The sequence below is a fragment of the Gobio gobio genome (assembly GCF_949357685.1).
Source record: "Gobio gobio genome assembly, chromosome: 1".
In the NCBI taxonomy this organism is placed as follows: Eukaryota; Metazoa; Chordata; class Actinopteri; order Cypriniformes; family Gobionidae; genus Gobio; species Gobio gobio.
Genome location: NC_137097.1, coordinates 49177901 through 49193274, shown reverse-complemented (window position 1 = coordinate 49193274; position 15374 = coordinate 49177901). Strand labels below are relative to the sequence as shown.

The 15374-nt window shown below is 35.9% G+C and overlaps 1 protein-coding gene across 2 annotated transcripts; it reads right to left on the bottom strand.

Annotated features, from left to right (window-relative positions):
* Positions 1 to 143: 143 nt before the first annotated feature.
* Positions 144 to 15195, bottom strand: clcn7 (chloride channel 7). Of its 2 annotated transcripts, XM_079834039.1 has the most exons (25): positions 14987 to 15195; positions 14252 to 14326; positions 13781 to 13846; positions 13533 to 13598; positions 12820 to 12952; positions 12287 to 12396; positions 11458 to 11538; positions 10948 to 11010; positions 10782 to 10865; positions 10610 to 10703; positions 10338 to 10402; positions 10113 to 10229; positions 9896 to 9950; positions 9733 to 9793; positions 8678 to 8819; positions 8472 to 8565; positions 6463 to 6635; positions 6253 to 6304; positions 5952 to 6079; positions 5670 to 5755; positions 4281 to 4413; positions 4126 to 4185; positions 3845 to 4021; positions 2801 to 2881; positions 144 to 1516 (listed from the first exon to the last, which is right to left on the bottom strand). In XM_079834039.1, exons 1-25 carry the CDS (start codon positions 15089 to 15091, stop codon positions 1430 to 1432), a joined length of 2388 nt encoding a protein of 795 aa, XP_079690165.1. In that variant the 5' UTR covers positions 15092 to 15195; the 3' UTR covers positions 144 to 1429. The 2 variants fall into 2 exon arrangements, with proteins under 2 accessions (XP_079690165.1, XP_079690166.1); XM_079834040.1 differs by lacking the exon at positions 14252 to 14326.
* Positions 15196 to 15374: the final 179 nt, after the last annotated feature.

Below are 15374 nucleotides of genomic sequence, written 5' to 3'. Positions count from 1 at the left end.
GTATTCATAAAATTAACCTTTAACAGGGTCACATTTAAAATAATACAGTCTTGGACCAGTCTTATTCTGCACTACACAGATTTTAAAAAAATCCAAATCAGCCATGATTATCTGAGAGAATTACTGAAGAGGCACAAGGAGTTCATTTGTTGAATCATAGCTTTATTAGTTCAAATGGTTATAAAACTCAACTTTTTTCTTCTTCAAATCAACAAACATATAAAAGTCGAGATCAGCAGAGCAAAAGATCATTGATCAATAAAAACAAAAAATGTTGGCTTGAAACATCGAAGCGTACAGCCTTCGTACGCAAATTTTTTAGCTCATAGACAACAAGATGTCATGTTTATACGCTTCATCTGATGTTCAGTTAAAGACCGTTTCTTGCAATCAGTGCATGGCAATTATTTTAGCATAATCTTTCACTGCTCAATACTGTGATTTATATGTTCATTTTAAAGTATAGATTTTCACAGAAAACAAATGCAGCTCAAGGCAGAGAATTCACATTCTGTCGGCAAACTGCCCTCAGGAAATGTACTTCATAAAACCACTAGCTAGTTTTAAACTCGTACCAAATCTTGTCAAGTGAAAAATAGGATTTATGCATTTAATTTTAGGGCCTGATCTACCCTAAAATATTTCATACAATTAAAATTGATAAATCAAGACAGAAACATTTAAAAATCCTAAATAAGACTAGGTAAACAAAAAAGTAATGAACCATATTAACTGTAACAATAAATGTAGTAGTCTGTATTAAGTGCACATAAAGGTATCGCCAATAGGTCTCTTAATGCTACAAATGGGGATAAGATCAGGAAACTTGCACATTCATAATGAATATCTTACTTTGAGCTAACAACATTTTACTAGAACCATTTTTGATGCATTAGCAAGTAAGTATTCATAATTTATAATATGCAGGAATTGTTGTGATGGCAAAAATGAAACCTTGTTGAAAAAGAGAAATTGCATAAGGACACAGTCATGTCGATATACATTATCCATGGCATGACAATACACATTGATGTACATATCTCAACGATAAACATGTAAGGTGACACAAAATGATGCTTTTGGAGAGGCACGAAAAGTTAGGGCTCCCGAAAAGCTCATCTTCTCTAAAATAGAATAAACTTAATAAATAGTCACATAGTGCAAAACTAACGTTACGTACTAACATAATGTGCTCATTCGCTGCATTTCCACAGGCAAAAATCAATGCATAACTGACTTTGTGATAAAGGAGCAAAAATGTATTTTTCAAATAATCAAGCACTTAAAATACTGAATGTCGGACAAACTGTGCATGTTTTAGTTTTGTGTTTGGCATCTTTGACATGAGAGAGACTCTGACCAGCCCCTGAGTTATTACGGTCCAAAGCTGGTGCTCTGAAGGCAGGTTCCGAGGAACTTTGACGACCAATCACGTCTGAGCCAGGTGAAGCTCCTCCAGGCCATCTTTACCAATGTGGTAGCGTGCAAGGTCCTTCCTGGTTACCAGCCCCACAACCTTCACATCCAAAGTAGAGGGAATTAGAAACCCATAACATTTCTGAATTTTGATGTTATCGCAGATAACTGATGAATGGCCTACATTCAAGTTCTATATTATATCCTCTATAATACTTTTTAAAAAACTAAATGAAGAAAGACATTTTTATAAACAATACAAGACATTTGATTTTTTTTATTAATTAGATTAAAATATTTCAATAAATAAGTCAAGTCAAGTCACCTTTATTTCTATAGCGCTTTTTCTCAACACAGATTGCTTCAAAAGCAGCTTTACAGTGATGATAGGAAATTAATTTTGTTTTAGATGAAAACCTAAAGTAAGTTTTTGATTCATTTCTGTTGTACGAACTGATTTCAAAATGTAAAAACGCATGTAAAAATATATATATTGCACAAAATGAAAATAATAATGTAAATATTAATATTATAAGTGTAAATCAAATTTAAAAGCGCATTTTAAAAAAATAAAAAAATAATTTCATCTCTTAAATGTCTTAGTGTGTGTTTGGTCATAATTTAGAATTTTTTTAAAATCTAATTGCAGATTAGATTTAATTTAAATCTAATTTTTTTATCTCATAATTAGGACTTTTAATCAGAATTTAGATTTTTAAGTTGTAATTTTGACTTTAAATCCAATTTGTTTTATTTTTATCTAAGAATTTTTTAAGTCCTAATTTCAACTGTTCATCTCACAATGACTTAGCATGTCATATTTTTTACTTTTTTATCTAATAATGAGGACTTTTAAAATCATATTTTCAACATTTTATCTTATAATCATGACTTAGCATGTTGTGTTTTCGACTTTTTATCTCACTAAGTTATAATTATAAGATAAAATGTTGAAAATATGATTTTAAATGTAATAAGACATGCTTACGGTCATTTAAAATCATTTTTATACAACATTTTATCTCTTAATTATGACTATGATAATTGAAATTAGTTTTTTTTTTTTTTTAAAGAATAGTTATTTTGAGATTTGCTAAAGATTACATATAACAGTTTTATTAAATAATTAGTGTTTTTAAATATGAACTTAAGATAGTATTAGATGATAGAAAGGTAATCTAAATGTAAAACTATGAACATGCAAAATTAAATATTCAATATCAAACGATACTGACAAAAAAAAAAAAAAAGACTAATATCATCTAATAACTGATTAATAGTTCTAATATAGTACCAACATATTGTTCATTCCTGAACATTAGCTGTGAGTTAAAAGTAGTAACTGAAGCACAATAAAACATAGGTGGAATATTGATACACTTACCCTGTTCTCATCATCAACCACCACTAGATGTCTCAGTCCTAGCGCCCGAAATAATTTAAACACACGAGGGAGTGAAGTCTCCTGAAATCAAATAAGAAAAACAACAGTTAATACCACACATGATTAAACCACATAGTCATGACAACTAAAATACACTTCCTGGTGGCATTTCTTGCTAATTTAATGGGGTGTGGCAGTGGCATTCTGGTTAAAGCTTTCCAATAAGCCGGAAACTGGAGAGGTTCCAGTCTCAGCCTCAATTTATTATTTCGTTTTTTCCCCCCAAATGCTAGTCTATTGTTATGATGTAATCAATTTCAGAAAAACCTAAAAAACACAAAAACTATGATTGGTTGCTTTATATGCAAGTCAGACAGTCTTAGGCTATGTTCACATTTCACTTTTTTGACATAAAAAGTTGACAAGAGAGCTCTTTAAGTAAAAAAAAAAAGAAAGCTGGCAGTGTTTGGATCCAAATAGCAGCCGAGGGCATCTTTTGTTGCTATAACAACAGCTGCAATAAGAGTGGTGTGTGGTGCAGAGATACAAAATGTCGAGAAAGAGAAAGTTGGCTCTTGCGTAGGCTTTTGAAATTAGAGAATGGGTTCACAACGACATTTGTGGGTGCACAACATTATACAGGGAAGAAAACAGTATGGTGCTTACAATAATTTAGTCCAGGAGCTCCGGTTGGATGATGCGTGGTTTGCTCCGACACTAGCACTTGTGTTAGTCTTGTTGTTATGGAAAACGAGTCACGTCTTGCCACTCGCTTGTCATTGGTCAGTTGTCAAAAAAGTGCTTGATGTAGGGCGTTTTTATCAGAAAACGTTTTTCAACTTGAAAAGAAGCGCTGAGCTGCAGAAAAAGACGCTTAAAAAAGCGTTCACGACTTTTTTGAAAACACGGTTTACTCCATAGGATTATAATGTAAAACAGACGCTGGCAGCTTCAAAAAAGACATCAAGTGTGAACACGGCGTTAGTCTGTGGGGCGGTTCTTGGCCAGAATATGCTACAATGCAAGTTACTTAGGTTAACTGACCTGAGGCACAGTATATGGGGTTGGGTTCATGAACTCAGTGAGGTCCATCATGCACTCCCTCTCGTCCTGAGAGACATGGATGGACTGAATAGGGGGGAAACGCGGATATGCATCTCTGAAGTCCTTCAGCTGTAGCTTCCTTTGGATGAGACGTGAAGACGCCCTCTCCACAAACACCTGAGACAAAGACAGAAGGCTGAACTATTAGAATTTGCCATAGTAACAGTATTGCCTATTAAATAAAGTCCAACTAAATCCAACATAATACAATTTTTCCACACCTTATGTTTGAGAAGAACAATAAGTTGAGAGCGGAGAATAAGTCCACAGATTTTGCCCGGCTGCGGGAAGAAGACGGGAAACTTTTAGTCTTTGTTGAAACTGGAATATACAAGGAGTGACAGGATCTGATGTCATATTGTCATGGTTATGTCACCTCATCATGCCCAGTAGTATGGGTGACCACTGGGAAGCCGTTGTGATTGGTGGATGTGTTGCTAAGAACGTCCACAATTGTTCCAACCTTCTCCACTCTGTTAAAGCAGGTGACTGGAGAGCTCATGACCTCCCTGTGGTGAACAAATTCACTATATGACACTGCACCAGTATTATATAATATTGTAGTATATATTAATATTTTGAATTAGCTTTTATTTTTATACTAAGTTCTACTCAATTTGTAGTGCTTTTATGATTTTTTTTAAGTATTCTATTCAGCTTTATTTATACATTTATTACGGTTTTATTTTTAGTAACTTCAACTTATTTTATTTCAGTTAGTTGCCAAAGCAACTTTTCGTTTTAAGCTTTTATGTTTAAGTTTTTCATTATATTGCATAATATACATAAGATTACATTTTATTTTATTTCAGCTTTAATTCAATGAATGAAAACAATTTTAATAGTTTTAGTTGATTAAAACAATACTGCACTAGACTAGTAGCTGGCCGATATATATGGCCAAGGACGATATATCAGAAGATATTTTACATTTTATTATCATCTCATCGGCTGATAAGTTTTTCTGTTTGGGCCAATAAGAGTCATAAGCAGTACCTTTATTTTGACAGCACTGTGCTTAGAAGCACCCATTCTCCATCTTCATTAGTTTACGGACTTAAACAATTAAATATACAAAAATGTCTTTGAATATTTATAAATAGTTTCTATCTAAAGTATAGATTTTTATCCAGTTTTTTTTTTTTTTTATGTACGCATTTTCAAAGTTTATTTCTGGTTTTATTAGTAATATTAAAAATATATTTAAACTTTGCAGAATTTAGACGTGTTATTTAAATCTTTAAATATAATTGTGTGATATTATATAGGTCAATATCGATATTGGCCAATCCATATTGGTCAACTACAACACTGCACGTAAAGACCTTCACCTGATTGAAACTCTGCAATGGTATGTTTAAGTGTAAACCCCAAAGTATACTTCGGGGGTTTTTTGTGTGTACGCTAGTGTATGGGTACAGTTAAATGTAGCGCGTGTGAACACAGACGTTTGACATATGCCCTCTAGAAAGTTTCATCTTTCTTCAGAATATGTGGTAATGTGGGGATTTCCTGATGAAATTAGGGAAGGACAATGAATTGTAGGTCCTAATATTATTTAATAATGATACTAGCCTTAAAATAATAATAATAATAATAATAATAATTTAATACATTAATGGCAAAACGAGCCAATTATCGTCTTCTATCGTCGATATCTCTCGCTATACACGATATCGTCTATCGGCACAACCCTAGTCAGTATAAAGTGCATCAGAGAAGATAAAAGCATCATATGATATGTAAGACTGAAAGATGTGGTTACCTAGCTGTCAGCCAATGAGAAGTAGCAGGAGCCTCCCAGTGGAGGAAAGGAACACTCTGCAGCTTAATATGGATGTCATAGAGACCCTATAAACAACAAAAACCAGTCAGACAAATGCACACACATGCTTCATGCTCTAATAGCACAAAACATAAATGACATGCATGCATGACTAATGCTTTGTGACACCCTTCAAAAAAAACAGAACAGAAAACTACTGGAAAGACAAATCACCAGTTCACAAGAGACAAAAACAACCATGCTAGATATTTTGCTTCTCACCTCTACAAAGTAATCCCCCACAATTTTGGCCGTCATCAGCACAAGCATGATGGGAAAGCCATAGGTCACGTTCCCGGTGGCTTCTACCAGGATTACCGTGAGACTGAGGGTCATTCTGACAATGCCACCTGTCAGATTAACACAACGAAATAGCCAGACTTGTTATTGAAGACACGCACTTCCTTCACAGAAATGCAGTTGGTAGCACTATTATAAACCACCATAAGACTGCATTCCTGCTGAATTTCCTTAAAGAGCGTCTAGTTGAAATTCCCATGATGCTAAAACATCAATAACTCACCAAGCTGAGCCGCAGCACCCATCAGAGCATATTTTCCAGGATCCGCCCAGCTCTATTAGATGACAAAATGTCAACAAACAGAGAAACACAGAGCTAAAATATGTAGAAAGATTAGCTGTACTATTTTTCTCAAATGTGTGGTTTAAGAAGATTAATTAAAAATGTAGCTATAATTTTAAAAAGTGCAGAGATGGGTAAAGCTGTTCTTACTGGTTGGCTGGAAGCGATGACAGACAAAAGAATCCCAAAGAGTCGCCCCCAGGCTGCTCCAATGAGCAGAGAGGGGATGAACACTCCTGCCGAAACGGTCAGCCCATACGTCCAGACAGCCAGGAAGAAATAGGCCAGAGTGAAGACCCCCAAAGTCACAGGGTTGTATGTTCCTGAGAGATATATTCCCAGTAAAATTACAATATTAAAACTAGATTGCATTAGGACTCATTTTCAGAACAAGTTGGGCAGTCTGGTTAGAAGGAATGGCTGAGACTGAAGGCTTAATAATAATAGGCTGTGCAGTTATGGCCCATTTATGAGGTATATATACACTGAGTAATATGATTTATTAAACACACTAACGTGACTTTTGCTTGTCCAGTTCCCTTTAGTTGGATTCAAGTATTAATTATTAATATTATCTAAATTTATATTTTTTAATGGGGTTTGAGAAAAATGAGCTGTTTTGTGTGTGTCTGCTTTAAATGCAAATGAGCTGCTGCTAGAGCCTTCGCAGCTTGTGAACACGCGAATGAAAACTGAAACATGATACATCTGTTTGGTTTTGATGATCATCTCTACCACAGTCACAGTCACGCTCACGTGACATTGCAGTTCTTCATCATGAAATATTATCATCTGCATGCGTTTTAAAGCCATATCAATCTCAACGTGAGTGTTGTTCACATGAAAACAGTTGCTTATGTCTGTGCACGTATGCAGCATGTACAGAAATCCTGTGTGTATATTAGGTCTGTGCACTAAATTGAAAGCAGCGTAATATACAGTACCTACTGCTATATATCTGCTGTTAATATGAATCAAACAACAAAAGATAAACAGAAAATCTATCACGGCTCTTGACTGAATGAACTTTAGTAGCTTTAATAAGAACACATTTTTTACTTGAATGCTCTGGCAAGGAGATAAACATGGCGGGTCTATGCTAATACGCAATGTCCATCAACACTCATGGGCGGGACCTGTAAAATGTGACACCACATTGCCCAGAATCTGCAAACGGCTTATTCTGAGACACTGCTTATGAATTTTTTTTTTTTTAAAAAGGAGTGGGTGGATTTTTACCATTATAGGGTGGTTGTGTACACACATTGCCAACACACATTTATGTTTAAACACCATGTAAAAGTGAATTCTGCATAATAGGTGGCCTTTAATATTATACATTATTTTGATTTACTTTATTTACCTATTCATTTTTGTATATCGTTTGTTTTTGATGTCTGTTAATTGTTCTAAAAAGGTAACAATAAAAGACACAAACACGTTTGGTTTGCTGTCTTTGACGGGACTCTATATACGTAAATGGTATTTATACTGTACAAACGGTCTCATTTGTTAAGCGAAAACACTGTTGGTGTTTTCTAAATGCCTTAAATGTAAAAGACATCCATGCACAACCCTGCATGATCTTTCTGTAGTAGGGTGAACATCTGTTCTTTTTAGAATACAATCAAGGACTCCAGCTCTAGGGGGCACCATAAGGCCACTAGCCATGAAGTAATATTAAAACCATATCATTATATGAAGTAATTGTTATATTAATCATATATAAAGCATATAATTATGATGTTAGCAAAAAATATAATCATATTACATTCTGAAGCATTACCAATTTGGTCATTATAAACCTTGCCAATTGGTATGTTGTGATTCTTCTTGTTTAGTCCAGTGGCTGCGTATGGACTATTGTGCACTTTCAGCACTCTGGGAAAGCGATCAAAGATGGCTATTCTCCAGAGCGTAGGAAGATTTGAGCTGCCTGTGAGCTGGCCTGCTTCCAGCTTGTAACTCGAAATCTGCTCAAAATCTTGGCAGATACATGCAAACAAACACATACACACAAAAAACATGCAGGCACACCACATGATTCAAGAAGTGTTGCAACAACGTTCAGGCTTGATGTTTTAAATGCTAGCCTGATAAGTTGTCCACACACATTCTCAAGGCTGTCCACACCCAACCACACCTGCACAGAGACACACCTGGAGGGTTGTGGAAGAGACTCCTCACACTTCGCTCAGGTGTGTTGAAGAAGGCTGTGGCCATGGAATTATATTCACCATCAGCACAGAAGAGCTGTAAATGAACAATATAACAAATCATGTTTCTATTTGCCATTTCAGATTATATTCTGATCTAGGATCAGTTCAACTAAGAATTTTTGAAAGCTCAGTAAGTATATAAACACCTGCAGAGGATATTCCTCAGAGTGGTCTGGTCCCAATGGCTGGCAGTCATTGGAGAAATAGATCATAGCAAAGGAAACTGTAGCGGTCACCGCAGCAACCAGCATAGCCTCCATTACCTGCAGGCAGGGCCGGTGAATGTACCTGAGACATAACACAACCTGTTAAAATCTCACAGGCTGATGGATGTAATTATTTCATTTACGTATATGAAATAAGAAACTTTTGTAAGTTTGTGTTCTCTAGCTGAGTTTCCATCCAAACGTAAAGAAAGTTCACAAAAAAAAGCAAACAAATGCAAATTAGGTCTGTTTACTTTCCAACAAGATCGCGTGGATGACGGTGGTATTGGTAAACTAGTAACCAACAGTAAATAAACCACCATAAGCGGAATCAGCTGATTAGTCATGTGGGTTTAATGTTCGCTACCTCAAGCGAAAAAACTTTTTTTACGAATTAAGAGACCCCCCCCAAAAAAAACATTTGCCGTTTTCATCACTCGTTTCTGATGCGATACTTCAAAATGTGCATAAAAACAGGGTGATGGAAACATAGATACTGTCACTTCTGTTCAATTGAATGCACCCTGCAGAATAAAAGTCTTAAGTTCTTTTTTTTTTTTTTACTGACTGATCTTACTGAGCCCAAGCTTTTGAATGGCAGTGTAAATAATAAAGCTGACATATTTAAAAATAAAAGGTTTGTTAAATGTAATATTCATCCAATCCAATATTACTTAACGTTTTGTGTTTTCAGTATCAGTCCTTCTCAGACTCTATTAAACTCAGAACAAGTTTGGAAAGTCTCTTCCTTTACTTGTTGGCCTAAATTTGACATGAGGGCGTAACCCGGAAAATGATTGGGCTCATGACAAATGATTGATATGTAAAAGACGTCATACACAGCCAAACTGCTTCTTCTAAATGATACACAATTACATTTTGGCACCAAGAACAGTGTTCCATTATACAAGTTTTTGATTTTCACAAATGTTTTCCCTGAATGAATGCAAGACATATTACCCATGACCTTCCATATCAATAGTTTGCGATCCTACCTTATTCTGAAAATTGTTAGCCAATTATTTAGTAAATTGAACAATGCCCCGAGCATCCCTCCTGGAAAATGAAAGAAAAACAGAAAAATAATTCAAAAGCTCATTTTAATTTTGTAAACAAAATTATTAAGATGTTTTATGCACAAAGTAATGTTCCCCTCACCTAAAGCTCCAATGATAATGAAGAGAGGAATTTCATATATATTATATTGTACAGTCTAAAAAAGAAAAGAAAAAAAACACATTACATTTAATATAGCTATACCAAAAAATTCTGATGTTTGATTCTGAAATTCTTGTGATATTTTGGAAAGCTTTAAGAGTCAATTCCACTTAAACAGATTTTCAGAGTAACTTAGGGAGAAAGATACAGGACTTACATCCCCGTCAAAGCGGCCAAAGTTAATGAGACCGGGGCTGGAGAGTTCTCCAGGCTTCCCATGGTAAATACTCAGGAAAAAGTTCAGTGTGAAGGAGGAGACCATCGAAGCAAAGAACTAGACAAAACAAAGCAGGATGAGAGGTTCAAGCAGTTGACCTTCAAACTGAGTGAAATAGACAGTGCTCTTTAATGAGGAGCCAAGCTCTAATTCACAGTCACTCACAATTCTCCAAGTCAACATCTGGTTCCAGAAAGACGCGCCTTCCTCTAAACTGAACAGAACCCCACCTGTGCCAAAAAACACAATGGATCAAAGATGATCGTGAACAATCTGATCCAAGATTCATTCCAGGGCAGTTTTAGCTTTTATTCAATTGAGCACATTATGTATTTTCACTTTCACAACTCTGTGTATATCAGGTATTTTAATATGCTGTATAATTTGCTTCTATCTGATGTAAAAAATTTAATTAAAAAAAACTCTGCGAGTCTCACCAACAGGGGCTCCAAAGGCAGCGGAGACTCCAGCCGCTGCTCCTGCCGAGACAAAGTCTCTCTTTTCTGTGTCCCTGCGGAAATACTCGAACATCTACAGGAACAGAAACTTGCAGTCAGGCTCCATGTCCACGGTAAGATTCGAGCAGACTCCATAGTACAGAAAACTGACCTTCAAATCTTTTTTCAGTGAAGTGCTTCTGCCTTGAGAAACTCCTGCAGCCACCACTGCTCCTGAGTGAATCATGGGCCCTTCCTGTGAGAGAACAGCAGATGTTGAGTCCATTAAGCCCAAATTAAAGTCCCACTTACCCCAATTGACGGATTTTCTATTGTACCTTTCCAACAGCAAGACCTCCAGCAACTGAGCAGATCACACCAAAGACCTTTACCACCAGAGTCTGTGGATGTGGAAGAAGAAAAGTGTCAGAGATCTCTTTAAAAAAAAAAAGAGATAGAAAGAGTGAAAGTGACGTGAAGGCCAGGTATGGTAACCCATACTCAGAATTTGTCCACTGCATTTAACCCATCCAAGTTAGTTAGTGAACACACACACACTGCAAACCATGGACACACACCCGGAGTAGTGGGCAGCCATTTGGTGCGGTGCCCAGGGATCAATTGGGGGTTAGGTGCATTGCTCAAAGGTTACTGAAGGTGGAAGAGAGCACTGTTCACTCACTCCCCCAATCTCACTCCCTGAGAATCAAACCTGCAACCTTCGGGTTACAACTCTCTAACGATTAGGCCATGACTGCCCTATAGAGATCTATTACGACATTTTTATCCAGTTAAAAACAAGTTGCTTTGTTGTCTTACAGAGGAGCTTAAGCTATAAAAGACATCACCTTTAGTCGAACAACACGAGGGATCTTCACTCCGTTCAGGTAGCATTTTATCTGAGGGATTCCACTTCCTGCAGCAATGGGCTGAGAGAAAACGAGAAGACAGAATGTTAAACAATGTTCGAAGTTAAATAATATCTTACTACTTGCAAAATGCTACATAGTATACAAATGTATGCCATTATTCAAATGTTTGGTGTCAGTACATTTTTTTAAATATTTTTTTAAAGAAGTCTCTTATAATCACAAAGGCAGCATTTATTTGATATACAGTATAAAAATGTGCTAATAAATCAGCAATATTGTGAAATTATGACAATTTAAAATAAACGTTTTCTAATGTAATATATTTTAAAATGCAATTTATTCCTGTGATGGCAAAGCTTCATTACTCCAGTCTTCAGTGTCACATGATTCTTCAGAAATCAGCCTAATATATTGATAATAAACATTTCTTAGTATTATTAATGAATTGTGTGGAAGCCATAATACATTTTTTTCCCAGGATTCTTTGGTTAATATTAAAATAGCATTTAAGTGGAAAAATCTTTTGTACAGTCTCTGCGCTTTTGAGCAATCTAATGAATACTTGCTGCATAAAAGTATTAATTTCTTTCAGGACAGTAAGAAAAATGACAATTTCTAACAAAATAAACAACTTTGGGTGAAAAAAAACCCCAATCTAATTAAATAAATCGAGAAATAGAATGAATAATGTAGTATTCTAGTATGCTATTGCAAACAGCCAAATTCTGCTTTCTGCTTGAGTATATTGTACAGAAGAGAAGCATACGTCACACAAATATCAATCTGATAGGAATAAAACACTTACCTCAATAAAAGCAACAGCAATAGCGCCAACCATCACGAAAGCGGAGTTCAGCACTGCCCACAGTATAAGAGAGATGGACAGGCCTCCGTGCTCTGTGAATTTCTCAATGTCTGAACATCTGGTTAAAGAAACTCTGAAACCAGTAAGAAATACATGATGCACAATGACACTTAATTAAACTGAGGAAACCGTTTTCATGCAATTAAATTAAGCATTTTCATAAAAAATGGTTTTAATTGATTGCTTCAAAAACATAAATTTAGCAATTTAAGTCATTTCTGCAAAGAAAAGTAAAAGGATTTAATCTTGCATACATGGACCACCACATCACATATCAGACTACTGTATTGTAGCACTGTATTAGAAATATTACTTACTGAGCTATATTACTGCACAATACCATTATGGCCAAATTATTCATGTAGTCCCAAAAGAAAAGGATTATACAAATGTCCATATTACAATTGTAAACTGATTGCATGATCAAATAAGAAGATTGCAAAATACACAACTGACAGACAGAAAAAGGATACTCTTTTTGACTACAGAGTACTTGATGCCAGCGAGTTTCTCCACAGCAATATCTATCATGCATGCAATGAGACCAGTGAAGAACCCAATAAGACCACAGATCACCCATCGCCGGATCTCCAGACATCTGAAACCCTATGGTTCAGATAAATAAACATTTCATGTTAATCTGCAATGGCCACAACAATTTCCTGTTGCATAGCAAAGTAACCAGAGTCTGTTCTGTCAGTACAATGAACATTATCTTATATTCATTAACAGTATCATAATCATAATGATCATAATCATATCAGTGTGTGCCGTTCTGCAAATGTTCAAAATGATTGCATGGCATATTCATTATAGATCAAGCAGAGATTACCATGAAAAAAATGCGCTAAGCTGTGCTGTTGGTTTCATGCATTCATTTAGTGATATTAATTATAAAGACTGAAAAAAATTCAGTGTTCAGGGGTTGAGTTGATACAACATGTGTACATTGACCTAATTTTTTTATTTTTATTTTTTTAAGCATGTGAAACACTCCTAAGACTGTCTGTGAACTACACATTCACATCTCTATCAAACGTTAAGGTTGTAAACTCAGAAAGTGCCTCTATGAACAGCTTACAAAGGCGCACATGACCCAAGTTAACCACTAAGATTTTTCCAAAGACACAGACCCAAAGTTTGCCATCTCCCCCTCTATAAGAAAATCTCTGGTGGCTCTACTGACCATGTGACTCATCCGTCTCTCTTCCTCCAGGAACAACTGATTCTCACTGTTATCATAATCAAGACTCTGAAACACAAAAAGAATAGGTGTGACGTTTTATATCATAGCTCTTCAAAGACAGAACTATTCATTTGAATACATTTTAAGCGCTCATTTACAGAAAAACTACTGATTCTTCGAAGCATTCCTAACAGACACTCAATTGAAAGAGAAGAGGGCAGTTGAAGGTCAGCTCTAGATTTAATTACCTCATATTTGAGGGACAGCAGCTTTTCGTTGTGAGGGATTTCCTTCGGTCGACTTCTCACAAAGTCCTGTGTGAATTGGAAAAAAACACACTCTATCAAGGCCATATACAGTCATTCTATGCTCATGCAATCAGAATAGCACAACACTTTATTTAGCTACATCAACTCTTTGCAGCCATGAGCAAACTTGACCTCATGCCAGCACATCGGAAACATCCTCAAACAAGTACATTAAGTCAAGCTTTTTCCTGATTCTCCTGCCAAGAATGGTTGATTTTAGAAGCGATTTAGACCAGACTCATGCAAAGCATGAAAAAAATATTTTTTTAAAAATTGAACTGAAACTACAGTTGTGTAAAAACAGTGAAGCCACTCTTCTGGACTGGAATAAGAGCTATTGAAGTGACCGTTGTTTTGAAGTGTTCTTTTTAAAAATGAATAAAAATGAACTTCTGTTAAAACTGATTTTACCTCTTCGGGTGTGATTTCCTCCTCAAGGTCCACAGTGCTCAGCCTGCCTATGTGAAATATACCTCCCCCAGATAACTATGAACCAAACACATTAAACTTATCAAGTATCTGTTAATCTACATATACATAAAAAATATATTTGTCCTCTTTTTTTTATTTTATTCTAAGGCCCCACACCAAGATCAATGTATAGAGCCCAGTGCAGTAGTGAGGGGCCCCAGAATTTCTAGTTGTGGCCCTGACAAAAATCTATTGATTAGATGGCTAATGACTTCAACTTAGGAAAACTAGATCACACTGGACTGAACCAAACACACAATGTAGGTCAACAGATCACAGGTGCTTGCCGTTTCTTAGCAGAATAAGAGGGTTAAAAGAAATGGGAAGTTAAAAATCTAAATATCCAGAGTTGCAAAACACCCTACATGTCATTAGGCAAAAATAAAAGCCTTACACAGATTTACAAGTAACACAAAGGTTTACCCTTTAATACTAGCTTTAATATATAGGTGTTTACTATTTTGTTTTCGCTTCAAAACTGTGGAATGACATGAAGTGTACTATTAATATCATGCTGTCTGCCTCTGCAAGCCAACACACTACCTTTGCATGCTTAACGCAAGCGGTATTTAATCAGCAGAGCAAGTAATTCATATAAGCAGAAGCCAACCCATATTTTAGATTGAATGCGAGTTCCATATGTCTTTTTTGTAGTCTGCATGGCCTGTCTGGTACCTGTCTGTTGTATTTCCCATCCTCGGCTCCGTTCAGCAGTGGCGTTCTCTCTCCGCGATCCTCGCCTCGGCCAGACCATGACACTTTCTTCGTGATGTTGGCCATGTCAACTTTGACAGTTATACATTCATTAAACCTGCTAACTGGACATCTACTGCGAACACTACTTCCCCATGACTAACAATCATAAGCAATCCCGTGACGAGAGTACGGAAAGCACAACGGTCCAAAAACGAAACAGTTTTTAAAGGAAGTCTGGGAAATGTAGTTCATTGGGTTGTGTCACATGTCTTGTAACTGAGACGGGACTGTTCTGAACGGTTATAAACATGCTCATAACTCGGTCCTATTCGATATTTTTATGATATTAATAATATTAAAAACATAT

Bases quoted from the DNA above. Each gene is read 5' to 3' on its own strand.
- clcn7 (XM_079834039.1), bottom strand. From the start codon at position 15,091: ATGGCCAACATCACGAAGAAAGTGTCATGGTCTGGCCGAGGCGAGGAT. The intron at 11,539-12,286 runs GTAAGTGTTTTA...GTTTTCTCTCAG, and splicing joins TTGCTGTTGCTTTTATTGAG to CCCATTGCTGCAGGAAGTGG. The intron at 8,820-9,732 runs GTAGGATCGCAA...GTTATGTCTCAG, and splicing joins CTAACAATTTTCAGAATAAG to GTACATTCACCGGCCCTGCC.